Below are 27959 nucleotides of genomic sequence, written 5' to 3' on the forward strand. Positions count from 1 at the left end.
CTCAGGTGTCGCCCGCGGTACACCTGGACAAGAAGTGGCAGAATCCACCTGGGACGGAAATTGACACTAAGCAAAGGGGGTTGCTGAACTGCCGTGTGCTGGGGCTCCAAAGATCCCAAAGCACTGCGGTACGTTTCTCTTACTGTAGTACCTAGTCACATAACAGCATCGGTGTGAAGATATGAGAATGTATTGCTCGGCAAGAACTTGCACGCACTCGGTCCTAAGAATAGTTTGGTCGAGTCATCCGCGAACATCCGCCCAGCACTTAAGAATCTTAACGTACAGCTTAAAAGGCTGATCGATACCAGCTGTTTCTCCTCCGAGTCTCATTGCCTTACTGACTGGAGCGCCATTCTCCCATAATTTGTATGACCGCCCTGCACCGATGAAACTTGTCCTTTTCTCGACGTGCTGTGACTCGTCGGGTACAATCAGTGGCAATCACGTTGGCATAAAAAGGGTCCAGCATCGCTTGATGCTATTTCTCGATAGACTAACTCGAGGGTCATGACACCGTCATAGTCGATAAACTTAAGGTTATCCGGACCGAAGTCTGCTCCAAAAAAGGCCTGTGTCCTGGCTGCTGGTATGAAACTGGGTTCGGCAAAGGGAATTAATTCAACATGCCCATCCACCGAGTGCAAGTCTTGAAGAATACGTACCTGGTGGTAGTTGACCACGCCGTTTTTCTCATTAAAAGCAGCTACCACAGGTACGTGCACTTCGTACCACCACTTAAAAAACTCTTCTCTGGTTGCTCCTTCTTTACGCCTTACCTAGAGCGAGGAGGGTCAGCGTACCCTTTGCGGTGTCGAGCTTGGGCGCGTTTTGAGACATGATTCTGTAAGCGAAAGTGGTGTCACACGTGTTGGTGATGGGTCAAGTGAACCTTTTTCATGTTAGCATAGGTCATTTCAAGAATCTGGAGTTGTGGCGTATGCCGAACGCGTGGCTGATCAAGACCTTGCGCCGTCCGGCATTATCGGAGCTTGTTGAGCCGAGAGAGAAAGCAATCACGGGCAAAGAACCTGGGGCGATAGACTAGGGTCCGAAGCTGGGAAGCACTTGCTGATGCCCGCATTCGTTGTGTGTCTCGAGCTTCACAGCACGCAGAATACCCTGGCACACCCCACCAAGCCATCCCGATTCGCCCGAACTCCCCGGACTCGAAACGGATTGTTGTGGTTGTAGCGGCGAGAAGAGAATTCGATTAACTAACTATAAGTGAAGGGGGGTCTGGCCGCTATATGTACGTAAGAGTGCGCAAACCACTGTACCAAAGTACCAAAGTACCAAACGGAAAACGGTATCTCCGATCCTTAGCACTAGAATCACATTGTGACTTCCACACGTGTTTGAGTCGGTCAGGAACCCTAATTAACAACTATGCTCGGAGGTAATAGTTCCGAAGAGGATCGAAGAAGAATCAAACCCGGCTCCGAAAGTGCCATGTCCATCTCTTTCAACCAACTTCCTGAATCGCACTCGGCCAGTCAAGCCAATACGTTCCCTTCCGCCAAGGTCGTGCGCAAGCAGGACCCTGCTTCTCGGATCAGCTTTCTGTTCCAGCACCAACTCGGGATAAGGATAAAGGCAGGTTTGGCGGATATTTCATACGCTTCGATGGCCTCCTCAGCTAACTAGATAACCCAAGCCTGCAACAATCACCACTTCGGTTTCCGGACATATCTAAGCCATGTCCCGATTCGGCAAACTGATTCGTTTCAAAGACCCGTCAGGGCAGGTCTTCTATGGAGAGGCGAAGGGATTGCCGCGCATAACACAGGAAGGCCTCGTGGGCGCGGATGTTCCTGTGTTCGCTGCTGGCGAAGAGCCATGGTCTAGTAAATTCAACCTCTCTGGCTCTACTGCGAAAATTGCAGAGGTGAGCGAGTAAGGTCGACTGTCCTTGGCACGGCCAGAATTGCGGGATTGTAATACTTACTGGCTTACTTTTTGTTTTCCCTAGGTGCTGCCCCCACTACCTGAAGTGCCTATTTTTCTCTGCATCGGGTTGAACTACAAAAAACATGTCGAGGAAACAGGTGTATGTATTTTCTTGCCTACCTCTGGTCTCCCATGGCAAAACAGGAGGTTACAGGATTGACGGTAGACGTGCGATTAGATGAAAGTTGGAGAGTATCCGCAGACATTCTACAAACCCCCAGGTAAGCAGAACCCGGACAGAGCTGTCCCAGTTACTCAAACCCTTTTTTCGACGCTGATGAGCATTCAGATGCCCTTGCCGGACCATTCGAAGATATCCCAATTCACCAAAGTCACCAATGGATGGACTACGAAGTAAGTTTGTGTCCATGGCCTAGGCCGACTAAGAGGTCATCATTTTTACTCATGCCTGGTGCGCAGGTCGAACTGTGCGTAGTCATCGGAAAAGATTGTAAGAATGTTGGTGAGGACGAGGATGTCACTCAATACATTCTAGGTTATACCGTTGGTAATGATGTGTCTTCCCGCTGGTGGCAGATGCCAGAACGCTCAAGCAACCAACCTTCGGCAGCGAAGGCCTTTGACAAATTTGCGCCGATTGGGCCTGTTATCACGTCTCCCGAGATCATCACCGACCCCAGTAAACTTGAGCTATACACGCTCGTGAATGGAGAAGGGAGACAATCATCGTCGACGGACGACCTGATCTTCGACGTACGCGCCATCATTCGCCACTTTAGCCGCAGTACAACAATTAGGAAAGGGACTGTGATTATGACTGGAACTCCTGGCGGTGTAGCAGCATTTATGAAACCACCAGCCTGGCTGCAAGACGGCGACATCGTGGAAATGGGTATTGACAAAATCGGAACAATTCGCAACAAGATGGCGTTCGAGAAGATGCCTTAGATTAAGTATCAATAACCGGCTATCACGTCACATTTCGGGAGCCCGGAGATCGTTCCTCCACTACCTGCCAGAGCCTTTACCGGTAGCGTTGTGTGCCATCGCCCTCAATTGCGATTGAAAACCTATTTGCAGCTGTGATATGCCGGTCCTCAGAAGGCAAAGTGAGTGACAACCAGTTTTTGAGCTTGTTGGCGGGATAGTGGAATTGTGTGCATGGTGCTTGGGATAGCTTGGTCTTCGAAACCATCGCTTGGTTCTACACTGCAAAGAGTATCAACTTGTTGCAAACACTGTTTAGACTAATTCCGTAAAATTGCTACTCAATGCATCATGTGAGATGAAACATAGCCAACCCAAGAAACCTGGTTTGTAGCTATGCTGCTGAAAAGACTATATATGAAGACACGAGAGTGACGATAATTGGATCGTAAGAATCCAGCATGACTTTCTATAAGCTTTCTCTCAAACTAAGTGTATGGTATCTCGTATCTCATATCACAATCAAACTCACGACTCCTCCATTTAGTATCCTAGCCTGCAAGTTGCTTCTCTCTTGGTATCATTCCACTCGTAGGCGGACGACGAGCTCCCACCTCCACGTGGTGTCCGCTGGGAACTCTCAGAGAAACAGTCTGGCTGTCTCTGAGTGCCAGGAGGAGCTCAGCAACGCGGTGATCCTCTCACGAACGACGCGTCGAAGTCCCGAAACTTACCCTCTGCACCTCACGAAACACCCAACATGCAGTACCAGTACGCAGGAAGGGAATGGCCTCCCTTTCATGTACGCCCAACGATAGAGAACGGACTTGAGTCCCCCGTTTTCTTGCCCGACCGCAGTTTACGGTGTCAGAGCGTGGAGAAACGCGACGAAGAGACGGAATTAATAAGAGGCATACAATTAACACAACATCACTGCGATCACGCACACACAGAACATATCTTCAGATATATCCATCTCCATTAACGACGCTTCGACGCGTTAAAAATCACCTTCCGAACCTCCCGAAACGCCTAATATACAGTACCAGTACGCGGGAAGAGAGTGGTGCCCCTTTCATGTACGCCCCTGGATGGAAGATGGACTTCGGCACTCCATCTTCCTGCCAGACTATAGTTTACGGTATCGGAAGCTAAAGAGGACACAGTGAAGAGGCGGAGTTAACGGGGAAGAGATGGTTGATCACACGGAGATTAAACTTTAGGAAGTCACCATATCGAATCATGCTATCACTACCAACACTACCCATAGCTCAGAAAATACCTTTCAGACGCATCACACACTGCCACTTTCACAGCTCGTTGATATCGTGGCATGCCATCTACGCGAAGGACGCTGTGGCGACGCGTCTGACTGCCGATGGTGTCTCGATGGTCGAAAGCGAGCATTGACCCGAGAAGCATCAACGAGTAAGCCTCGCACACTACACGTACTTCCTATACAGGACATCTGCACTTTATGCAGCGCACTCTCAACTAGTGGCTATCGCACTGGGGCCGGCCAGACGTTCGGCAGCCCCCAGCGATAGCATTACAACCAAACAGAACACGGATTGGACAAATGCCGCGGACCATGTCCCCTCGGTCGCATCCACGGTCCAATTATACACCGGCGCAGACGAGTGTTTATTGATAAACAGGAACACAGGAGGGCTGGGAAGGGTCCGACACGTAGAACAGATACAGAACTGATATTAGGATTGTGAGCAGAGACATCTCTGCTTATAGTCGAACGCTGCATAGCTGCTTACTTTATAGAGCGGCTGGGACAGATTATGACGTAATCAATCAATCAATCAATCATTCCACTCGTAAATAGACCCAGAGAACTCATGCGGCACCTTAACAACAGCATAAGCGAAAGCTTTGCCAGCTTCTCGGGAAGACACCATGGGGGTGCCCGCTGCCAGTCGCCGGTGCGTTTCTGCGGCTTGCTTTGTCCGTCCGGCATCTGCAAGAATACCAATTTTAGTAAGGTTTGAGTGAAAAAATCGACTTTTGAGAACGTACACTTCCCATCCATTATTCCACGGATCATGGGAGTGTCATATAGACCAGGCGTCTATCCCACAGCTCTCATCGAGGGTCCTAGATGGAGTTGTGTTATCTCAAACAAAACCGCAGTTTTAGACATGCTATAGAAGCCCCAGCCCGGCAAGACAGCTCTACCAGCATCAGATGTCGTGAAAACCACCTTTCCTGCTCTTTAAGAAGATGAGGGGTGATGTGGTTAAGCCGTGAAAAAGTTTGTACCTCGGCGTGAGCAGAAGGTAGAGGGGGCCGATACGGGGATTCTGCTTCCAAAGAAAATGAACGTACCGTGACATGGAACGCCTTGATCCATTTTCAGGATCGGAGTTAGCCAAGTTGTGCATAGGGCTCATCGTGCCAGCGTTGAGACGAAGCCCCGTCAGCCCACATACTTGTTCCTTCGACATAGTCAGCTGTCCTGTGCCTAGTTAGCGTGCTCCAGACTGTCTTTGAGTCTTGAAGATGTCGACTCCCAACCACTCGTCATTTGATGTTCCTCCAGTAAAGATCGTACAAGCTCAAATCCAATTCCACCCGCGGCACCAGTGACAATCACTACCGGATGCATTGGTCTATCCGGGGATTGAACCCCAGATTTAGCTGTGGAACACAAAGCAAATATCAAAAGCTTTCCTGCTGTTACTGGAAGAGGCTTTCAAGTTTGGTAAGGTTCACCGACTCGAGTCAGAAGGGATCGAGTCTCGATAACTCAAGGTGTCACCAACAACGACGTTTCAGGGCTCGCAGCACCTCTGAAGGGTCCTATATTATACTTAATTTATTACGATGTTCGGATCTGGGACACCACTGCGGCGAGCTTAAAGGACAGCGCAACCCGTGGCAGAACTCCACAAACCGAAAGCCAAGCGCGATTCTCTGCGGCATTGGTCGCTTATATTTGATATAGTGCGATCCGGAAACCGAAGGCTCGACTTGACGCCTAAGAATCGGTTTCGAGGTCTGTCAACAGTACGAAAACGGGATACAAGTGAATTTGTATTGTCACTTGAATTAGCCATGCTCAAGACGTGCAGTATAGAGTTGCCAGAGGAGAGCTTTGAAGCTAAACATTTCATTGGTAGCTATGAGGCGTAGACTTTTGAGAGGAGCGTTTATCAACGAAACATAGAGATTATAGAAGGTAGGGCGCCGGACAGGACTCTTGTGCGTAAATGCTAGCATCCCATTAGCTTAAAACCTTGCCAGGACCTTCAATTCGACGTCTTGCCGAGCCCAGTCGGAGGATGCTAGCTTCGACACGGTTCGTTTCACTTGCTCAGCTGTGAAGCCTTTCGCCTGAGTAGCTGGGTTGTATCCAAGACCGGTAATTTTAGCAACCTCCTCATCTGGTAATGGACTTGCTGATTCGCCATCCGCACGCCTATATACTGTGACAACTACGGCCCCACCCAAGCCCAGGTTATGCTGCATGGCATACTTCGTGTCTTTGACCAGACGATTGTTTGCCCAGCCTCTGAGATGCCATACCAACTCCGCACACTGAGCTAGACCAGTGGCTCCTATCGAGGGAGTTAGCGATTGGTGGTTGTAAGACAAGCGTGAATGATCATGATCTTACCGACTGGATGTCCTTTTGAAATCAGTCCGCCGGACGGGTTCACGACATACTTTCCTCCGTAGGTAATGCCACCAGCACGAACTAGCTCGTGAGCTTTACCTCTAGGCGCGAGTCCAATGGCGTCGATCGTAATCAGTTCGTTGGCGCTGAAGCAGTCATGAACTTCTACCACACTAACGTCGTCAACGGTGATGCCGGCCTGCTTCAGGGCTTGTTGTGCGGCGAATTCGGCCATCTTGGCGCCAATTAACTCGATAGACGATTTGTTGAACATATCCGGGGCATCAGTGGCCATTTGCTGACCTGCAATCAAGACAGCTTGTGACTTGAGGTGTGGCCTCTTGTCTAAGAATGCCTGTGACACGATGACAGCCGCCGCGGCGCCATTGGAAGTAGGGCAGCATTGTAGCTTGGTCATAACTGGATGAACTTTTGGTGATTTCATGATTTCTTCCAAAGTGTACTCCTCTTGGAATTGCGAATAAGGGTTCCTCTTGCTATGTTCATGGTTGACTCGAGCGATTTCGGCTAGATCTTCGGCTAACGCCCCATACTTCTCTACATACTCAAGCCCGGCATTCCCGAAAAGTTGAATAGCCATAGGAGCATTGGTAAGGCCTCGAGTAGCTTCGATCAGTTTCATTGAAGTGCCCATCGGCGTTTCGCGATCGTTGAAGTTCATCCCCAGACTGCCAGGGGCCATTTTCTCGAAGCCAACGACAAGTATACAGTCGGCAGCACCATAAGCAATAGCTTGTCGAGCCAAGTTCAAACCGGTACTCCCTGTCGCGCAGTTATTGTTGACGTTGTAGATGGGGATCTTCGTCATCCCGAACTGATAGAAAACTCGTTGTCCACAAGTAGAGTCGCCATAATTATAGCAAGCGACACCCTGCTCAACATCATCATAACTAATGTGCGCATCAAGCATAGCTTTAATTCCGGCTTCAAAGCCTATCTCGGGATAGTCAATCTTGCCACAGGGCTTGACGAACTTGGTCATACCAACACCAACGACGTAAGCTGGTTCGGATTTGCGCGGCATGCTGACGGTGAAGGAGGGTAGACTGGCTGGTGGCTATTAGGGCTCCAGGTGATACCTGAAGCTATAGCACTGCTTCGGGGCGAAGATATAGAATAAAAGCCTGGGGGTAGATGGGCTAGCAGAGTTCTTAGCGTCGCTAAGGAGTCTATCTCACGGCCATACGACTTTTGAGAGCTCGGAGTGTAAGGGCTAGGCGGTAGGTGCTGCGGTGGATTTTTGCTCACGTCACTGACAGGCCCGGTGTGGATTGAACCCCGATGCTTTTCAGTCCTCGCAATGGCTATTGTCGATAGTCTTGGCCAAAGAGCGGGTCTCACGTCCCCGACCTAGATATCATTCGGAGAAGCTAATAAAAGCAGCCTTAGGTTTCGGAACCTGACCTCCGTGTGCTTGGGTTTATCAACCCGGAATTCTCCTTCGGCGACACTATCCGGATTTCTAGATGGATGCGTGATCCAATGTCGGTCATTACACGTCTAGTTTGCGGCCCATGAGGATTATAGCAACTATCGACAGATAGGCAAGGTGTCTAATGTACGACAAGCGTACTGGTGTGGCTCTGAAGGACCGAAACCACTAGTAAAGCCATTCTAGTATTTAAGATAGAAGGTACGGAAAGTCTAGAGAAGGAGCAGGACTCAAGACACAATGATAGAGATGGGGATTCTGCGTCGAGATCTTTTGTCTGGGAGTAGCATCACGAACAGAGTTCGGGGTTAATACGGGTTACATGGGGACTATCGCATTTTGCAGTACAAATTGCGACAGCGGTGCATCTTTTGGGCACGTGATGCAGACAATATGCCGAAGATGTCTGGTAGACAGGAAAAGATAGCTAAATAGCCAAGGTTTCCCACGATGGTCCTTTGGGAGGATAAATGTTAGTCTTTGTAATTGCATGAAATGCAACAAAAAGTGGATTATGCTAGATGCTATTCTCGTATTCAACCGCTTCCTTGATTGCCTCGGCCCACGTTTCAGCCAGAGCGGTCGTAGCCCGTGGAAGTGGTCTTCTAGGATGTCCTCCATAGCCAAAATACGTCTGCAGGGCGCTCTTAACGCTTGTTACACCCCCAGCCACTAACGTGCCGTCGGCTTGGGCGAGGAGACGCTGTAGCTTTGATATCTCGTGCGCTTTTCCTTCCGAGGTGCAGAGTTCGAACAGCCTTACACATGACTTCGGGAGCAGATTCCCCAAACCGACAATGACGCCTGTTCCGCCAGCTGCTAGCGTTGAGACTGTGCAATCCGCGAGCCCGGCGAGAGCGTAGAAGCCGGAGCCTGGCGAACTTGGTGTAACTGCATTGGCTGCCGACGCAACACGCGTGATCTTGCCCATATTTGCACAGGTAAACTTGCATCCTGTTATGTTTGGATGTCGAGCTAACTCGATGATCAGGTCGGAGTCTAGGTCCGTCCCAGACACCACCAGCGGGTAGTTGTAGATGATTACAGGGATCGGTGATTTCTCTGCGACTTTCGTGTAGAACTGGATGAGGTCTCCTCGCGTGTAGGCCCCTTTGAAATAAGAAGGGGGCAGGATTAACGCATAGTCTGCCCCAGCCTCGCTAGACTCATTGGTAAATCGAATGGTTTCCTGGACGGATTGGGCGGAACAATTCGCGATAATTGGTAAGTGCTTGAATTTATTGTCGTCCAGTAGTTCTCGAATCGCCCGGATCAGGGTATCCCGTTCTTCATGACTTAGATGAGGTCCTTCGCCGTTGGACCCTGCGAACGTAATACTATTCACTCCGGCCTTGGCCAGACGTAGGCAATGTGTTTGCAGACCGGCAATGTCTAACTCCTCGTCCTCACCCGTGAAGAGAGTGACCGTCGCAACGCTTACGCCTGGTTTTAAGCTTCGTATTGGGGTCAGCATCCTGAATACTCGTAATGCACGATTACGGTGTTACTGTAGAGATCCAGTACGATATCTCAAGCATTGAAGGTCTAGTTTCAGGAGCTTGGAACATGTTGTGGAAGTTTAATAGCAACTATGAGTAGCGACCTTTTTTGCAGGCGCAAGATCTCGGAGAGTTCTCTCCGAGATCTGGCGCCGGACGAATGAGAGCTATCGTGACTTCGGGCAGTCGACCCAACGCTCGGAAGCTGTATCAACCGCACAAGGCTGGAGTGCTGCTGGTCACGGGACGTATCGATGGGGTTTGTGTTAAGGATATGAGATTATGCTCAGGCTCGAGATGTTCTTCATTAATTCGTTATTATTCAATCCTCACAATCATGGCTCCGTCCTGCACATATATATAAACTCTCTCAGAGGGAGATTCCGCAGGTTGCAAATGTATTTGCAATGATGACCAAGAAATGACTAATCCTTCTCTTTACTCCAAGTATCTGGACCGGATTTTCAACAACAGAAGCGTGGATTTGGCGGTGGGAGCAAACACTCTGTGGCATCAACGTCGCAAGCATAACAGAACAAGGTAGAGGAGAGGGAGAGAGAGAGAGAGGGACAGACGGTGGGGAATTGCAGGGGGGATGCATTTGACCCGGAAAATGCCAAGTCTGGGGGACCAGGTCAAGTGGTAAAGTGCTCGTAATCAGGAATACCACTTGCAAAACGGTTTAGCGACTCGACCTTCAGATGTGAGAGATTGTCAGTTTACAACGCAATTGACTCATCCATTACGGTAGCTTACAGTACATCATTACTGAAGGCCATCTGGCATACCAAAATTCTTTGGAGTTTGGAAGATATTTTCCTCTTGTAAACAACGGATACAATTAGCAGAAATCCAAAACTGCCAACCAAAAACTTTACGCTTGCAATGAACAAGGTACTGTGCAGGGCAGGACCGCGGCCCTGGAACGAAATACCGTCCAAATCCAAGGTAAAAATCCAAGGTGGGACCTCCGACTTGTGCTTTTTTTCATTTCCTGGTATCTTGGATAACCTGCTATATTGCACCTTTACCATGCAAACTGGTGCTTCCAAACTTGGCATTTTCCGGGTCAAACGCATCCCCCAGCGATTCTTCACCGTCTCGCTCTCTTCAGCCTTGGTTTTTCAATCATGTGGGCAAGCTTGAGGTGACGGGTTGTTCCTAAATCCACCCTCCTTGTCCTGTATCGCACTTTCACCGCAATGATCCACCGTACTTTTTGTGTTCGATTGTGGTACGGAGTACTGTGATATTGTGATACAGTGGTCTACTCGGAGGTCGATGAAATGTTCGTACTGCACTGGCGAACAACCAGATTCCAAGACGCCGGTGATTTGACTCGGGCACTCGTTTCCTTGCTGCCCACTTCAGATCCGTCTTCCTGTGTTGTGATGCTCTATCGAACAAAGGATCACCGTCACCGTCTCCTGAACCCATCATCCAGTAGGGACAACCAGCTGGAGACCCTGGGGCCGTTGCGAGAGCCGGTTCCCTCGCGACATCGCGGTGTAAGACGCCCAACCCGTGAATAGCACGAAGCCCGTCAATGGCGGTGGTGGCATCTGGAAGAGTACGAAGGTGGTTCAACGGACATCCCCCCAACGTCAACACCATCATGTGCACAATCGGCACCCAGCCCATGTAATATAGGGGATGTTTCAAATCAAAACTCCCGAGATACACGGGGGTGTACACTCCCTGAACCGATTTCAGGGCATTGCAGATGCCTGCCTCTCGTTGGAGATCCGGAATGAACTCCTGTCGTGTACCCTTGGCCACCACCGTGTAACCCCAGTCGGGAAGTCGAATGCGGTAGAGGCATCCTCGCGCTCCGCGAAACCACAATTCTTCACAGTATTCGAGACGATCGTAGAGAACATCCCGCACCAGTTGTCGAAACTTCTTCAGGTCGATGGGATGTTGCGGGCCTGGGCCATGTTGGTGCACAGTGGGACACGAGGAGTCCAAGAGACCTCTCTCCACCATGCCCTTCAAGCAGGAGGCCGAACAGTACGGCCCCAGTTCTTGCTGTTGGCCCGATTGATGGGAGGCGGTTGACCGGCCACCCGGGTTCGTCGCACGCCCACGTGTCCCTCCATGGGCACCACCTCGAGGACCATCTCGAGGACCATCTCGCGGAGCCCGGCTAGGGGTCCCATTGCCGGTCATTCCGTCGTCATCGCCCCCATCTCCATCACTCTCGGTTGACTCTTCTGGTGTGGGAGCATCAGCATTCGTCCATGGTTTCCGACTCCGCAGCCGACGACAAATCGGCGACTCGACCAGAAACCGCGCCGCTTCACCTTGAGGGGGCCGATATTCCGACCCGAACACCTCTTCCTCCGGCACTCTCTCTTCCAAGTCCTCCACCGTCACCTGCCACGTCTTCAGCAGCTTCTCTGCACCCCGCCGCCACCGTGGGTTCCGACGAGGACTCTGGGTCGCGACCAAAGTAAATGCCAGCCACTTGGCCGACGGCCGTCAAATGCAGTCGATTTCCTTGATCCAATGTTCCCGTCCATCCTGTCTTCGGTCCCACATCACCGTGAGGAACGGACAGGGCATATTACACGCGGGAACAATCGTCTTCGGGAATGCGCAAAAAGAATGAACGCCTCGCCGGTAATGACACACCCAAACTCCAGTCCCGACGCGATTATGTATGCAAACACCTGCGCGATCACCGCGGCCACCAGTCGCTGACATCGTCGCGTCAAATCTTCCTCCAGATGTTCTTGTACAATGTCATCCAGATCCATTTCTTTTAAGCCCGTGTAGATGTGACCCAATGTCAACTTGTGGGCCGCCTTACACTCGATGATCAACACCGGTATCCGATGAGTCGTCTCGCCCGCCTCATTGGAGACGCTGTACACACAAAACTGGTCGGCGCGAGGCAGCGATGTTCGGGAATGGCTGGGCGACGATGACCGCGTCGCCGATGAGCCTTGCTCCGATCGTCCTTGCAGACGCGGAGACCGCCGTCGTGGTCGTGACCGGGAGACCGTCAGATTTTGCAGCTCTTGTACCACCTCATCCGGGCTCAGCATGTTGCCATGGTTCTCGAATTTCACCGTTCCCTGCAGATGGAGACTCTGGCGTAGAACCGTCGATCGCAAATTGTACAAAGTATCGGACATCCAACTCTGAGCTCAATTTCCGTCGGTGCAGCTGTTCCCCGTCCTCTTCCAATGTATGCAAGGATGTAAAATGTATTTCTGACACGAAATCAGATTCCATCACCGCATCCCACACGGGAGTCTGGTGTGCTCCAAAGTCGTCCCAAGGAATGATGCGATCGGGGCGGAGTTTTCGGTCGGCATTTGCTGGCATTCCTTGGGTTGACTGCGACTCGTCTTGGACGGTGAGTCCCTGGTAAAGGTGTACATGGCATGTATTAAGGAATTCGGCCAAGTTCGTTTTGCCTGTTCTCTGCTCGTAATACACCGCTGCTATTCTTCTCGTCGGCGTTGTTCTTCTTCTCGCGGGCGCTTCACTTCTTCAAGCTCACGGCGCAATTGATCAAGTTCGGACGACATCTCGCACCTCCTGTATCACCATACGCCCCATAGAAAGCTTTGTCCTGGAACACGGAAGTAATCGTATGAGAGGGGTAGGGCTGTGCGTCTTCCTGATCACGCGCAAGAAAGCATGCGCAGGCAACAATTGTTTGGAGATTTCCTATCACGGAGTTTGCCTTGTCACTAAACCATAACAGGATAGCACCACGGCAACAACCCTGAGCCACTTCTGTATCCCAAACTCCACAAAGACCGCCTAGAAAACCCAAACCCAAATTGGCCAATCGAAACCGCGCTATGTGATTTGACTCTTCTTAAACCCTTCAGGGGTGGGAACTAGAGAGATCACGATTAGTGATTTCTTGGTCATCATTGTCAATGACATTATAACTGAAAATGAGCAATCATCTCATGCCTGAGCTTGAGCTCATATCCGTTACTAACAGGCTTCTGGTAAGTGTACTGTACCTCTCTCGAGGACAAGGAGGACTTCTGGAAGCGAGATATTGGGCGTAACCAGCTGCCTAATAGTTGAGAATGATAACGGTAGCTTCCTAAGCAGCCACACGTGGTCTAGGATCCAACTATGACGGCGGCTTGGTTCAGTCTTCAGAGGCGAGAAGCTGCTACCGTGCAACACGCAGGAACAGGCAATGTCTGGGGCCCAAATAGGATGTGTTGACGAGTCTGACCTCGAGGACTAGGAGGTCGACGTCTATCTATTATATAGGCAAAAGGAGCGAAAGTTCTCCGTCCGATTGAAGCCTTTCTCGCCGTCGCACAGAATTCCGCAAGCAATGTCTCACTGCGGCCCGTACTTGGCTGAGACATGAACGCAATAGTCGTCAACAAGCGCTTCGACGGACTAGTCATTAGTATAGGTCAATGAGCGACTCAACACCATATAAGGAAGGAGTGACTTGAGTAAGTAAAGGAATGGAGCGCTCCTATAGGTCAATGCCTAGGAGCAAGGAGGGCTGCGGGGGAGGAATTGTAAAGACCTCCTTGACGCAACTCGGCCGTCCAACACGAAGAGATGGCTTGCATGACGAGGCTTTATGGGGAAGGTGCCGATTGTGCGTCCTACTTTGGTACCCACAGAGCTGGGCAATCCTATCACTAGGACACCAATGGCTCGCGAAAGACTAGCCAGCGCCAGCTCAATAGGCTTTCCCTCCGGAAGCCTACTAGCCGAAAAGTGACGCCGTCCCGGCCGCTAGGCTTGGCAATTGGCCTTCTATCCCGGAACGTTCATTGTGCCAATCAGGAATGCGGAGACTAGGCCCATGTTCTCTAAGGGGGTCGCGCAATCCCTGTGCGCCGGGTTTAATCATAATTTGCAAGTCCTCCTTCTCTTGCTCGATCTGTCCTGGAAGATAACTCTCATTCCTCACGGTATACGCTTTCGTTTTCTGGACTCCTCTTTGCATTCCCCATCTCGGAGAACCACTCCCCAAGGTTCGTTCCTCAGGTTCTTTTGTTTCCTTGTCCCGATCATGCCGCTAGAGCGTCGTCGGAGACCCCGCGCTGGAAAGGCATGCACTCGGTGCCGCGATCGAAAGGTGCGATGCGACGCTCTTTTGCGACTGCCAGGAAGCTGCACAAACTGCCTCCTAGATCAGGTAGAATGTTCTTTACCTGCACGGTATGCGTTTGTCGCGTCCCCCCACCCCCTCCTCAGCTATCGCGATGAGTTTCCCTAACAGGCTCCAGTCGAAAGCAGCCTTTTCCTGAACAAGACCCTGATAATCTTGGAACGACTACAGAATCTCGGTCTGAATGTAGGCGTCGCGATCGACCATCCACCGCTTCATGGGCCGCCGCTGCGACCCACACAACCAGAGGTCTGTTCGACGGCAACGCTGACTTCATGGTACACGGTTCGACTTTCAGGGATTCGTCGCCAATTGGATCATGGAGCCTTCCATCAGAGGTCGTTCCTGCTTTCGACACCAACATGGATCATGGGTCACATGATCGCTTTCAGTCACCACGCTTCCGTTCAGACAGCCTGATGTTCAAGAGCAATTTGGCGGAGACCTCTTTGCCGAGCAACAGCAAGAATAATAGTACCACCACCACGAACAACAACGAAATTTCCCGGTGCGATACAACTGACGATTTCTTTGTGGATATCATGAACTTTACAAGCTTTCTACCTGGACCAGAACTGCTATCTTCTGGTCCACAATCATCGGACAGTATGACAGACGATGCTCTTCCTAACGCCCACTTTTCTGATCTCGACATCGGCGATCATCTTTTGGGAGAGCTGACAAGCGGCTCAATGAGTAACAGAGGTACCCTCGACCCTGTAACCAGACTAGTCTCTATCCCCCCTACCCCACCTCCGAACCCAGACTCAATGGCTGTCCTCTCGGCCGATACAACGACCAAGCATACCGTTATCCCACCTTTTTCTTGGGTGAGGAAATGGACCGTGGAGCAACCCGACCATCGCGCCTGGAAGACCGCCGCTGAGGTAGAAGCTACTTCGACTCCTTGCAAAGCTGTAGTAGACGAGCTTGTTCGGTTGTATTTCCAATTTTTCCACCCTTCTCTTCCCATACTCAGTGAGCTCAATTTCTTTCGCACGGTCAACTCTACAAATAACAATGGTGAAAAACCACGTCCGACCACCAGCCTCGCAATGTTGAATGCCATAATGTGGGCGGCTAGTGGAGTGCGACCCATCCCTTCCCAATTTTGCGGTTCGAGCTCAGCACTGACCGATTGGATGACAGTTTGTCACGACTGAAGATGCAATCAGGGCCGGTTTCTCGTCTATACGCGCAATGCGTAAGGCCTTTTTCAATCGGACGAAGGTTAGTCCTGCCAAGCCTGGTGTTCTTCTCCTTGTTTTGTCTCGCCTGTTAACGCTCTTTGGATACATGCAGATTCTCTATGAACTAGGATGCGAGTCTGACAGTTTAGCACGTATCCAAATCTGCCTACTGTTGACATTCCAGCGCACATATCCAGATGCCATGTTTGAGAACGAGTTCTGGGCGTCGCAGGCGCTGCACCTTCTACAGAGAGCCAACGTGGACTCTATCCTCAAGGACACGACTCTCAACTGTACTGTTGTAAGCCTTTGGAAACGAGCTAAATGTTGCGCGGCGTCACGGATTATAGCTTTATCAATGGCTACGCTGAGGACAAGTAACATGAAGCCATTTTCCTTCGACCCCTTCTCCATTGGGATGGTGGACTTTTCGGAGGACATTGACTTTCCCTGGTACCTTCAGGTCGACACGAAACATCGTCTAATCGAGCTTTTCCTGGCGCGATTATCTTTACTCCAATACACGATGCCACTTATCAATTTTCTCCTAAGATTGAACTCCGCTACCGATGAGGAAAAGTCAGATTCGGCTGGGATATCCATTCTTGCCGAAACCGAACTGGCTGAAATGCGATTCGCTGAGTGGAAAACCAAGAACTCTTCCATTATAGACTCTTACAGCAAGGAAAAAGGTCTAGAGGTTGACTATCAAGCACTGGCATTGCAACACGGGTGGTTGAATTTGACATACCAGTAGGCTTTTACAGCCCCACGACCTACTCTAGAACTGTTCAACACAAGACTGACCCGTGGACCATGGATTCTAGGTATTATGTCTCCACATTACACCAAGCTACCTTAGGCAATACCAGAACGTCGTTTGCTTCAAAATGGGCAGATAAGATGAGGGAGTCATCTCGACAAGCACTCTGGGAGTCTTGTTCCTCCACGATTGCTACCCTGAAGCACCTATTGGACATCAACGTCGTTCGGTATCTGCCTCCACTTGCGTGAGTACATCTTGCCTCTTTCCCCTTCGACTCCTACACACTGAAAGAGGTTCGTACTCTTTTTCAAATCCAACGGTAGCTAATGGACTTCATCCTGCAGCGTCATATGCTCATGGTTACCACTGGTACTCAACTACATCTACCTGAAAGGGACAAGGCGATGCCATCTTGAGATAGCATACAATTTATCTATTGCTGCTCAGACTCTCCAAACCCTGGGCGAGCGATATGACATTACCGATTTCTATATGGAACTGGGTGATGCTACTGTGGCAATGATACACGAACTGACTCTAGGTGGAGGTGAGCTTTTTAACTCGCTCAAGTGCACTAGCAGAAGAAGCTTCGCCATCGATGTCCCTGGACTCGCTGACAGGACCGATCCAGGACTTGGTATTCATGCTGCCGTGGCACGTTTTATCAACATGTCACTGGCTAAGGGCAGGGTGATCCGTCCTCCAGAGATGTCTACCATGCCCTGAAGGATGCATTCTAAAAGGTTGGAAATTTCCTCCTTTCTCGACTGGATAAGATGTCAGTTGCATCAAAAACTTCATAGCACTCCAGATGTTGCAAAGATGATGTCGAGGGCGGATGGGCAAACTGGGAAATGGAGATCCCGTTGGTCTGTAGATTTTGATTACTATATGATACATATTGTAGTGGTTGTAAGAACCGTCTTTGCGAAGTGGCATCCATCTCAGTAGCAAGAATTCGTTCGTATTGATATAAACGAATACGAGATAGGCCCCTTCTAGTAATCAGGCGGACTAATCGGATCGCGATCTCGGTGTCGACTTTACAGCCCCGAGCCGAGGAAAACCTCGTCCCACATGAGCCACCTTCGAGGCCGAATCACCGAATCTACACTATCTCCCACGGAAGTGAGAAACTGTCTCCGACGGAGCACCTAGGGGACCCGACTTTCAGAACCCTTGGAGCCACGCCCGGCGCGAGTGTACGCAGACCAGAAGACAGTAAGTTTCCCAGGCGAGTCAGACAGTCTGAAGTTTCAAAAACAGCTTACTAGAAATCTCATTGAATCATCGTCTCAAGCTACAACATGGCCTCCCTCAAATTACCCCAATTCGACGACCTACCTGCCCTGGGAGACTTCCCCAGAGGAAGCGCCTGGGGTTTATTCGACAAAGACGGCCTGAAAGACAGACTCGGGACTCTCAATCTCCTGACGCCAGAAATAGTGCGCAGCGCAGCTAATGAGATCCAGGTTGGACAAAGTGTGTCACTGAAGTAAGGACCTTGACGATCGTGACCCTATTTCAGTAGATTCTTGTTTCGTCCGGGGCATGCGTGTAGTCATTCCTTGACAGCAACTGACCTTCGGTGATCTTTTGCCACAGCTGGCCATTGGATGGACTTTACAAGCCGCATGCGCGTCGGGCTCCCATAGTCCATAAGCACATTGACCTCAAATTTCTGGGAATACGGGCCTTCGACGATGAGGTATGTCCTAGAGAAATCCGGAGTCATAGATCATACTGACTGCTGCGACCTTAGATTCATTTCAACACACAGAGCAGTAGTCAATGGGATAGTCTTTGTAGGCGATGAAAGACAATCCAGCAATTCGAGCTGCCACTGACAAGGCTTTCTTCCTCCACCCAGGCCACTTCGCACACCAATCCACAGGGCTCTTCTACAACGGAGCGGATCCTGCAGCCGAGAGTTTCCAAGATAAGAGCTGGCCTACACTAGAAGGTAGCCTACCGATCATCCGTCGCCCAACATTTCCAGTGTTCACTGCTAAACTTGTGTGTTGCAGCCTGGCACGAACGGGGAGGCCTCGTCGGCCGAGGCGTCCTGCTAGATTACAAAGCCTACGCAGAACAACATGGGATCACGTACTCCCCCTTTGAGAACCATGCGATAACAGTTCAGGACCTCGAAGCAGTCGCACGGAGTCAAGGAACAGGTTTTCATCAGGGAGACATTCTCATCGTCCGCACTGGTTTCGGCGAGAAGATAGCAACTCTGGACGAGGAGCAACAGATCCAAGTGCTCCACCGGCACCACGTATGTGGTGTTGCTGGGAACGAAGATTCCGCGCGGTGGGTATGGGACCATCATTTTGCCGCTGTAGCAGCGGACAATCTTGCCTTTGAAGTCCAGCCTGCCTTGAAAGGTGGCCACTCGAGTGAGCTCAAGCCCTACCACATGTTCAGAATGCGACGGAGTTTCTTTAAATGTACTAACGTTGCAATCTCAGTCTTGCACCAATATTTCCTGTCCCTCTTTGGTTTACCCATAGGGGAGCTCTTTGATCTCAAAGCGCTATCTGAAAAGTGCGCAGAGCTACATCGATGGACATTCTTTCTAACTTCGACCCCATTGAACATCAAAGGCCTCATTGGATCACCTCCAAATGCACTGGCGATTTTCTGAGCGATTGTATACGGCAGTCTGTGACTCAATATTGAACATCACCGAACTCCTCCTTGGAGGTAGATACAACAACTGTCCTTGCTAGACATTCTTCTGATAAAATATACTACACAACATGAGTGCGTGAAGACTAAAGGGCTCAGTCACGGAATTTCATCATCCCGCACCTTCAATTCAACCGTGGATCTTTGGTTGAATACTGCAAACTCGTCCAAATCCACCACTATTACAATTCTTCAAATAGGGGCTATGTACAAAGGCACACATTACTCATAATACCTTAAGCCGCAAAGCCAAGATGTAATATGAAAGGAGTGCCACAAACATGACATCCACTGTGTCTCAGCCCGGCTCTAGCCTCACGCGGCGCCTTGTGAGCTCTAAACCCATTCTGCTTCACTGAGCATGACAGTTCCCATCCTGGAAACTTCCAAAGTTTCTCGTGGATACCTACAGTCCCATAAGAGTCCTTACAAACTTGGGTAGAAGTGTAGCAGCATCCTAGACCAGTCTTCGTTTCTCCCTGATTCGCAGATCTGAAAAGAAAAGCAAGTTTCCGGAGAAAAAGCCACCTGTATTATGCAACAGGTCTAATAGTTCCACTAAAGGCGTTCACATAAAGCCTCGATACTATTACCGTTACTTTGGAAGCGTAAAGACAATATTCAGTTACAACAGCGTAGCTTCCCCGGACTCAGGAGCGATTTATGGTTGTTCCGTCTACACTAACGAAGCAATACTAAGGTCGTGACTCGCTTATAGATAAGTACTCAAGGTCAAAGTACAGATCGACCGGGTCCTACAACATAAATTCTGGAACCAGACGTGTAGTCTCTTTCAGGATAGAGCCTCGCTCATTGCACTTCCATCAAAACCATCGCGAAATTGGCGACCGCTTCGTGCATCAATAATATGAGAAGAGTTCAGATCCACTTCTGGTCTTAGCTTCGGGACCATTAGCAGACCTTTTATCTCCCATGTTGGCCTCTTCCTCCGTACCAGAAATCCGTTGTACAGTTACCATGTGCTGCCATTGGGCCAACGTGTCAACTCATTGAACAGCAAGCTGCACAATGCGCGGTCGATATACTGTAGATACATGGCTTCAACATTGTCAGTCATACTCCGTACGCCTGTAATTTCCCAGCAAAACCCCCTGTGTCGCCCGTCAACCAACTGATCAGACTACGAAAAGCGTTATCTCGATACGAAGTACTTCCTTGGCGGCCTTAAGTCAATGCCTCAACTAGGTCTCAAAAAGCGGCGCATTAGTCGGTGAGGATCACACAAAATAATCGCCCTGAACCCTGTTCCAATTAGGGCTCCGAAATGAATAAACGAATATGAATATGGCCCATACTCATATTCGCCTATGCGAATACGAATAAAGCGAATACTTATTCACGCGAATATGGGCAATATTGTTGAAGATTTGGTCCAGATACCTTCCGATGGGGGAGATGACAAGGAGAAGGATTCGTCATTTCTTGGTCATCATTGCAATTTGTCAGTGGGGATCAGTCTGGATCAGTGGGAAATTTCTGGGGCCCCGAATTCGTCCGAGCCGTTCTCCAGACCTGCAGTGGATAGACCCATGCGCCTTTCAATTTCACAGTACGTGGCTAGCTCCATTTGGCTTAATTTGCAAATACATTTGCAACCTGCGGAATCTCCCTCTGAGAGAGTTTATATATATGTGCAGGACGGAGCCATGATTGTGAGGATTGAATAATAACGAATTAATGAAGAACATCTCGAGCCTGAGCATAATCCCATATCCTTAACACTTTCTCGTCGTCGCACAGAATGCCGCAAGGAATGTCTCACTGCGGCCCGTACTTGGCTGAGACATGAACGCAATAGTCACCTGCTTGCAAAAACAGTGGGACGTTGGTGCCCTCCGTATAGAGAATTGGATCCCTGAGGTTAGGAGGTGTCTCCGAGTCTCAATACTACTAGACGTCTATCCACGCACAGATATGAATACCCATGGACGGGAGAGCTGGCAAACGTAGTAAAGCTGGGTCAGTATCATAGGTCAGTATCATAGGCCAGTATTATACTTGATTTGCAGGTACTCGCCACTGAGAAGATAATCATGACGCTGGAGTTGAGAAAAGCCTTGTTCTTCAGCAAGCCTCCCTGAACGCTGCCGTATCCTTCGGCAGCACTCATCACCACATCGCTCATGTTAGCAGGGTCAGGACAACCTCGGCGACATGGATCCGCCATGGGGCTGCGGCATTTGTTCCACGAGCTCTAAAAGAGGCACGCCGGAGTACGTGCGTCCCAGGCGTTTAATCAGCCACCTTCTTCTTTCATCGGCTACTGATGGATCCTCGGAACGTCTTCCTTGCATACTGCAAAATGTCACTAACCGGGAACGATTAATCTCCAAAACCCCAGGTTCCCGATAGGAGCCGCTGGTGACTGCGAATGGCAACTTCAGCTGCTCTATGCCAACAAATTAACATGGCATGCTTCTGTTATTGTGGATATCGTTACATCGACCAAAGGATCCGTCGAACTCCATCCCCAAAAGTGTGGCTGGGAAAAACGGTAGCCTTGACCGGCGGCTCGTCAGGTGTTGGGTCGGGAATGGTCAAAACGTTACTCTCGTATTGAGCGCAGGTGGCTAGTTAAACAAGCATCTCAGCTTTACGAAAGTGGATGTGCAGTTCCGTGTCGACGTGCACAACTGGATTGAACTGGCGGTACAGAGGTTTGGCCCCATCAATGGGTGTCGCTGGCAACGCAGGAATTCCCCCTGACGGGGCAGTACCGGAGCCACCGATGATGAATTGCAACGTGCTTTTGAGATCAATTCAAAAGGCATCTGGAACACCCGTCACTGAGCCTTCGTCCAGCTCGAGAAGCAGAAGCCCGGAGGTCCAAACCTGGCGACCTCGATTGGCGCTGGGCTTAGACCTTGTCCCGGCAATACGACCACAGCGGTTCGAGGCATGCCATTATCGCACCAACAATGACACGGGCCGTTAACTGGGCTTCGGAAGGAATCCGCGTCTATACCATTGCTCCAGGTGGGTTCGATTTCCTTGGAAAGCCGAATTCGAACGCAGTCTGTGGTGGCTAATTGATCTTCCGAACAGGCATCATTGCGACGACAGCTCAAATAGTCCTAGAGGATAAAGCTTGCCTTGATGGATGCTGTGGCACCTTTCGTTCGTATCGGCCAACCAACGGAAGTGGCGCAAAGCTCTCGCTCTTCTCTTCAACGATCAAGCTAGCTACACTACAGGGCAGACGCTGGTGGTCGATGGAGGACGACCAATGGCTTAGGCAGGGCGTTTCGGGAGGCTAAAGTGTAGAGGCACCATCCCATATGCTTCAAAGGAGCCCCCATATTTCCTCTTCTTGAGGCTCATTGCGGGGCAACCCCTTGAAGCTTACGCGACGAGCTTAAGGTACGACAAATTCGGTATGAGCATAATCAAGTTATTTCCAGTCACGCAGACCATGATCTGGCGATAAGAATGTGGAATTCCTTTAAAATTTTCTGTTCCTGATAGCCAGGTTGCTTTGCTGAAGTGGAAAGAAATCCTCTTTTGTCGCAGGTGGTACACCACATGCGTCCAATTTGGGTTCGGATTCCTTTTTCCTTCTCGTCGCATTCTCTGTGCACTAATTGACATTGTTTACTGGTCGCAAGCTTGTACCATCAACTTTTGTCATCGACCGGTCGCTGGTAAGGGATGTAGCATGACTATAGCTTTCCTGACTCTCTGGTTTCCATCCATAAGCCCTCCGCTTCAGCAAGGACAAGACCGTTCCGGTCGATCATTAGACCCCTCGCCTTCCACTTGCGTCCCTGTCGGCCTTCTAGCCAGCATTTGACCACAACATCATTTGGCGTTTGTGTGCGAGCACGAAAGTTTACGCTGAGCGTCGCTGTAAAGAGAGTATCGCGAGCCCCAGAAGCAGCTTCGTGGTGTAGCATAACACAAGAACCTATGGTCTCATCGAAGATAGCACATGTAACTCCCCCATGAATCACAGAAGGATGTCCATCTACACCCGGACGGGCGAGATGTATCAGGACAATAGTATCTGGATTCTCGGGGGGTTTGACTACTTCCTTGTGGCCTTGGTAAGGTTTTAGCATACGCCTATCACTCTCTTTGAGAGTGCGAACATCCTTCAGTTGAAGTGTCACCATATGCGGGATGGTGGAAGGCGTGTTGATCGTTCTGGAGAAAAAGTAGTCCTCGCCACTCTCTTTGAGGATGCGGCCGTATGCTGGGACGACTCGATACGAAGGAAGCGATAGGAATTCGTTTGTGAAGTCGTTTGCGCCAAAGTGCTCTAGAGCATCCTCTGGCACCGAGTGTGATGCGAGAAACTGGTTTAAGAAGTCTTTCCGTTTGGCCATGCTGTAGTCTAAGGTACGGATTGCAACGATCCGGCTTGCGCGTCACATTTGATCTCATAACAAACTGTAAGATAATGCCAAAACGGTAAAATATATTCCAATAATACAAAGACATGTCAACAACCGGTATGAGAGCACCGAAACTTCTGTTTACTAGTTTGTCCTAATTCCGAGAAATCATGAGAGTTGTGGCGTTCCTGCTGGGGACCATCCTCCGGCTCGGCGTCACGCCATCCCGGGCAGGTAAATGATCACATATTGTGTAAGCAGGAAGCAGATTTCCGCGGGCAATTTTAATGCAATTTTAATGCAATCATGATGAAATTACAGTTACAATCTCTCGCTGGTGATACAAGGATTATATTATGAGCTGACTTTGCACACTATAGTCACGTTTGAAGACGAAGAGCTAGACGGCCGAACAACAAGTCGATTTGTTTCGCTTGAGAGATAGTTTCTGCAGCACACAGTACTAAGAACACAATGGCAGTTCCTTTAATACAGTAGAGTTTTGGGCTTACGGGACTGACGCATCAAGATCTTTTCAACGATAAGCAGACCAGCTCCGTGTCCTGACTTCATGGGTTTTCACTGCAATTCATAGGGTTGAAGCAAATCAGTCGAACACAATACTAATCTTAAGACAATCCTAACATACGAGGTACACTGTTACAGTGTAGAACAGAGAAACTGCGTATGATGCTCATTGTTACGGGCGCCCAACGTTACTTGCATTAAACTTTCAGTTGTCGCTTTCTTCACATGCATCCCAGCATACACATGGTATCCTCCATAGCCATGGCCTCTCTGTTGGAGAGCCTTGCGACATCGCTTGGCAGGCTATGAGAGCTGAGATCTTGGGGAAAAGAGAGGAGTGAGGCCTATCGGCCACAAGCAAATCTACTTGTGCATCTGCTTATGGACAGCAAAAGGGTCGAAGCCGTCCCCCACCCAACGTCACAAAGATTGTGTTGACGTCACCTTTTCTGAAGCGCTTTGACCAATGCAGCGGAGTCCTGCTTGCGGGTAAGGTGAGGTTCTAGAGACAAACTGACAGACACTTACACCCCAGATGTTGTATGACTTCAGCTTCGGGCTTTCAGTCTCCGTATGCTCGAGCGTTAACCGGCCAACAAACTCGGCCGCCACCTGCTCGCCATTCTTTAATTCCATGTCACCATATGCAATGAAGAGCAAGTCAGTTGCCTTATCATCGAAAGAGTATACTCTTTTCACGAGGTGCTTCCTCGAGGTGAAAAGATTCCATGCGCTGTCCCTGCTCCTCCGGATTTCTTCTCGACAGTTAGTCCGATCGAACAACATCAACGTTCAGCGACCAGACCAGAAACTTACCTTCGCTTCCGGTAGCGGCATGAGCGCCAAATTGGGCCTTCGCATCCGGTGCAAAGATCTCGTCAGCGAGGATATCTCCTACATTAGAATCTTTGCTGTCGAGAAGATTGAAGAATCGATCTATCAGTGCCTTCACCGCAAGGGGCACAGGATGCTCAGGCCAAACAGCATCTTGAGTATTGTAGCCCATATTGTAGGCTGTGTGTTTTAATGTCGTTTGAAAGATAGTGCTTCGTAGCGAGCGTCAGTACAGATGTCCTTTGAAGGTTGAGAGCCAAAAATCAAGCTTCAATGTAAATTGAATGAGGAAACGGTCTACCGACTGTGACTTCCTCTCTTTTCTCTGGATACAATCCGCCCAAATGTGATGAAAGCCTGAAAACGTAATAGGACTTGGAGCCTTGACTGCTTAACGCGACACATCTCGGGAGAATGGTGTCCGGATTGATCGACCCATGGAAGGCGTGATGGCATCCCTGCCGGACGCGCTGACAAAACCTCTGGCTGAAACCCCCGGAACATGGTCGGTTTCAAATCGATGTTTTAGCTTGTTATGCAATGCCAATCTAACTGTAGCAATCGTCGCCTCTACTGCCTCGGTTAAGTGAGAACCCAAGCTGATGTAGGGCTCCGAGCCGCAGCTCCAGTGTGACGACGCCGGATTGTGGCTGCCGCTGCACACTTCCCGGACAAAATTATTGGACGGAGTGCTACGGATCAACCTGTGTAAAGTTAAGCGGTATCTGATTTTGCCGCGAGGGGAGAACTTTCAGCGCCTTCTGGCTGTGCCCCGGACCAATTCGTTCCGGAAAGTGGGAATCAAAGCCCAACTTCCTTCTGTCTTCGGCGCTGTCTGACGGACAGGCATGGAGGCCGAGGCAGAGATCATCAGTCTTGTTTCTCCTGGCCAGTGTATCCGTACAGCGACAGGTTTGATAATCACCAGGAGCAGCCCCTTAGTGGACCTCGAGAAATTCCATGCTCATCTTTTGGTCGAGGGAGTGGCTTGTTGACCTCTTGGGTATCTTGGACATGACCATCTCAGTGGAAGTAGGACTCAGAGCCCTGGAAATGACAATCTGGGCTACTTCCTGCTTACATGACTGTGGCCAAACCCCATCCCGTGCCAAACACTCGATGCTTTCCAAGCAAGGCATCTAGGCTAGAAAAATCGTTCAACTTCCGTACAATGTTAAGGCCAATTCATTTCGCTTCCACTCTGAACGGGGTTCGGCGAAGCTTGAAGGTCATCACAACGGGTAGTGAATCGATTCTAGAAGCTCGTTTGGGTGGTCGCCACCGCCTCATCTAATTTCCTCAGTTGACAATGCACTCAGACCTCCAACTTGCCTCAAAAAAACGAAGGCCTATAGTTTACTCCCTGCTTTCTTACGCGACTGCTTTTCTCTATCTCTCAGTATTCTCCGAAGGATCTTTCCCGAAGGACTTTTCGGAATAGCATTGATAAACTCGACCCCACCCACAAGCCATTTGTATCTCGCCTTCTCCTTTTCGACATGTCGTATGATCTTACGCCTCACTACCTCATCACTTTCTTTTGACGAGTTAGCACTAGAGATGGCTCTGACGACAAAGGCTTTAGGCACCTCGCCAGCTCGTTCGTCCGGTATCGAGATGACAGCACAGTCAGCGACGTGTGAAAGTTCAAGTAAACATGCTTCCAATTCTGCAGGCGCCACCTGAAGACCCTGCTTCTGTCAGTCACAATTTCGACCTCGCCTGCTCCTCACTCACTTTCACCTTGATCAACTCTTTGATCCTGTCCACAACCCAAACATGCTCATTACCTTTCGGCGAGACTCGAAACTCCACCTCGTCACCTGTGCGCATAAATCGACCCTCTGGAGTATTGACGAACGTCTCCTCCGTCGCCTTATCGTTGTTGAAGTAGCCCAACACGAGACTAGGTGTTTTGACCCAGAGCTCACCTGGTTTGTTATACTCTGTGATCTCTATACCATCCGGGCTCATCAGCTTAGCCTCATATCCTGGCACCATCACCCCGGCAGAGCCGAACCAGACGTCACTATGCGGGGTATAAGTTACCACCGTACTCGTCTCAGTCAATCCGTAGCCCTGCCGAACAATCCAGCTAGGGAATTGTGACGCGAGGTCCTTAGCTATTTCCTCGCCAAGCGGAGCTGCCCCTGTCAACACAACTCTGACACTGGATAAATCGAACTTTCGAAGCAATTTTTTGTCTTTGATCATGGCGAGAATGATAGGGGGTACAATGTATAATGTGCTGATTCTATACTCTTGAATGGCGTTGAAATAGCTATCAAGCTCGAACTTCGGTAGAACAATTACCCTATCGCCATTATATGTTGACAAATGGGAGATGACGATTAGGCCATAGATGTGAGATTGTGGTAGGAGACCTAGAGCAACGTCGTGGTATCCAGGTTCAAGTGCTTCTCTATCGTCTCTGTCGAAGGCTGTAACCTGGACAATATTGGCAATCACGTTTCTGTGACTGATCATAACGCCTTTGGGTGGTCCGGATGTTCCACTGGAATAGCACAAGAATGCTGTCTGTCTCGCTCCCTGGCCTTTTCTCCAGCGGATATGCTCCACGTCCGGCAGCGATAATCCTGCATATTGTAGCTGGCCAAGGGTCTTAAACTCCTTGGGAAGCACAGGAGGGTCGGTGGGCATCTCGCAGATGTAGACCTTGTTCCGAGGGATTCCTGCCTTGTCCGCAGCGGCAAGTGCTGTCTGCAACAAGGGCATAACAGTGAAAAGTACTTTGGCCCTCGAGTTAACAAGTTGATGAGATAATTCTTCCGCGCTATAAGCTGCATTTGCTGGAGTTGTCAGGCCATTGAGTCTCTGTACCGCCCAAGATAATGTCATGATGTCTATCTGTTCGCCATAAAATTAGATGACGCTTAGGGGCTATAGGATATACCTTACGGTATTCAGCGCATATACGCCAACAACTTTGTCGAATTCGGTCCCCTCGTTGACCTTCCATCCGAACTCCTGTGCCAACGAGCGTGCGAGTATAGGAACCCTCTCTTTCTGCTCAATTGCTGAGATAGTGCTGCCACTAATC

The 27959-nt window shown here is 49.9% G+C and overlaps 5 protein-coding genes across 5 annotated transcripts; 2 read left to right on the forward strand and 3 right to left on the reverse strand.

Annotated features, from left to right (window-relative positions):
* Nucleotides 1-10612: 10612 nt before the first annotated feature.
* Nucleotides 10613-12468, reverse strand: PV06_04137 (uncharacterized protein; the record flags this gene model as incomplete). The annotated part of the gene is made up of 2 exons (XM_016404993.1): nt 10613-11794; nt 11989-12468. 2 exons carry the CDS (start codon nt 12466-12468, stop codon nt 10613-10615), a joined length of 1662 nt encoding a protein of 553 aa, XP_016265998.1.
* Nucleotides 12452-12751, reverse strand: PV06_04138 (uncharacterized protein; the record flags this gene model as incomplete). The annotated part of the gene is made up of 1 exon (XM_016404994.1): nt 12452-12751. The coding sequence occupies one exon, from the start codon at nt 12749-12751 to the stop codon at nt 12452-12454; it is 300 nt and encodes a 99-aa protein (XP_016265999.1).
* Nucleotides 12752-14671: 1920 nt separating this feature from the next.
* Nucleotides 14672-17356, forward strand: PV06_04139 (uncharacterized protein). Its single transcript, XM_016404995.1, has 4 exons — nt 14672-15622; nt 15684-16477; nt 16552-16734; nt 16835-17356. The coding sequence occupies exons 1-4, from the start codon at nt 14810-14812 to the stop codon at nt 17214-17216; spliced, it is 2172 nt and encodes a 723-aa protein (XP_016266000.1). The 5' UTR covers nt 14672-14809; the 3' UTR covers nt 17217-17356.
* Nucleotides 17357-17797: 441 nt separating this feature from the next.
* Nucleotides 17798-19137, forward strand: PV06_04140 (uncharacterized protein; the record flags this gene model as incomplete). Its single annotated transcript, XM_016404996.1, has 5 exons — nt 17798-17985; nt 18096-18198; nt 18253-18295; nt 18361-18453; nt 18518-19137. The coding sequence occupies 5 exons, from the start codon at nt 17798-17800 to the stop codon at nt 19135-19137; spliced, it is 1047 nt and encodes a 348-aa protein (XP_016266001.1).
* Nucleotides 19138-22626: 3489 nt separating this feature from the next.
* On the reverse strand, nt 22627-23621 carry PV06_04141 (uncharacterized protein). Its single transcript, XM_016404997.1, has one exon. The coding sequence runs from the start codon at nt 23525-23527 to the stop codon at nt 22862-22864; it is 666 nt and encodes a 221-aa protein (XP_016266002.1). The 5' UTR covers nt 23528-23621; the 3' UTR covers nt 22627-22861.
* Between the last annotated feature and the right edge of the window lie 4338 nt (nt 23622-27959).

This window comes from Exophiala oligosperma (genome assembly GCF_000835515.1).
Source record: "Exophiala oligosperma strain CBS 72588 unplaced genomic scaffold supercont1.3, whole genome shotgun sequence".
NCBI lineage: Eukaryota > Fungi > Ascomycota > Eurotiomycetes > Chaetothyriales > Herpotrichiellaceae > Exophiala > Exophiala oligosperma.

Excerpts from the sequence above, each read along its gene's own strand:
- PV06_04141 (XM_016404997.1), bottom strand. The coding sequence starts at position 23,527 with ATGGCCAAACGGAAAGACTTCTTAAACCAGTTTCTCGCATCACACTCG.
- PV06_04139 (XM_016404995.1), top strand. The coding sequence starts at position 14,810 with ATGGTACACGGTTCGACTTTCAGGGATTCGTCGCCAATTGGATCATGG. Across the intron at positions 16,478-16,551 it reads TGGTTGAATTTGACATACCA|GTATTATGTCTCCACATTAC; the intron begins GTAGGCTTTTAC and ends CATGGATTCTAG. Across the intron at positions 16,735-16,834 it reads CGGTATCTGCCTCCACTTGC|CGTCATATGCTCATGGTTAC; the intron begins GTGAGTACATCT and ends TTCATCCTGCAG.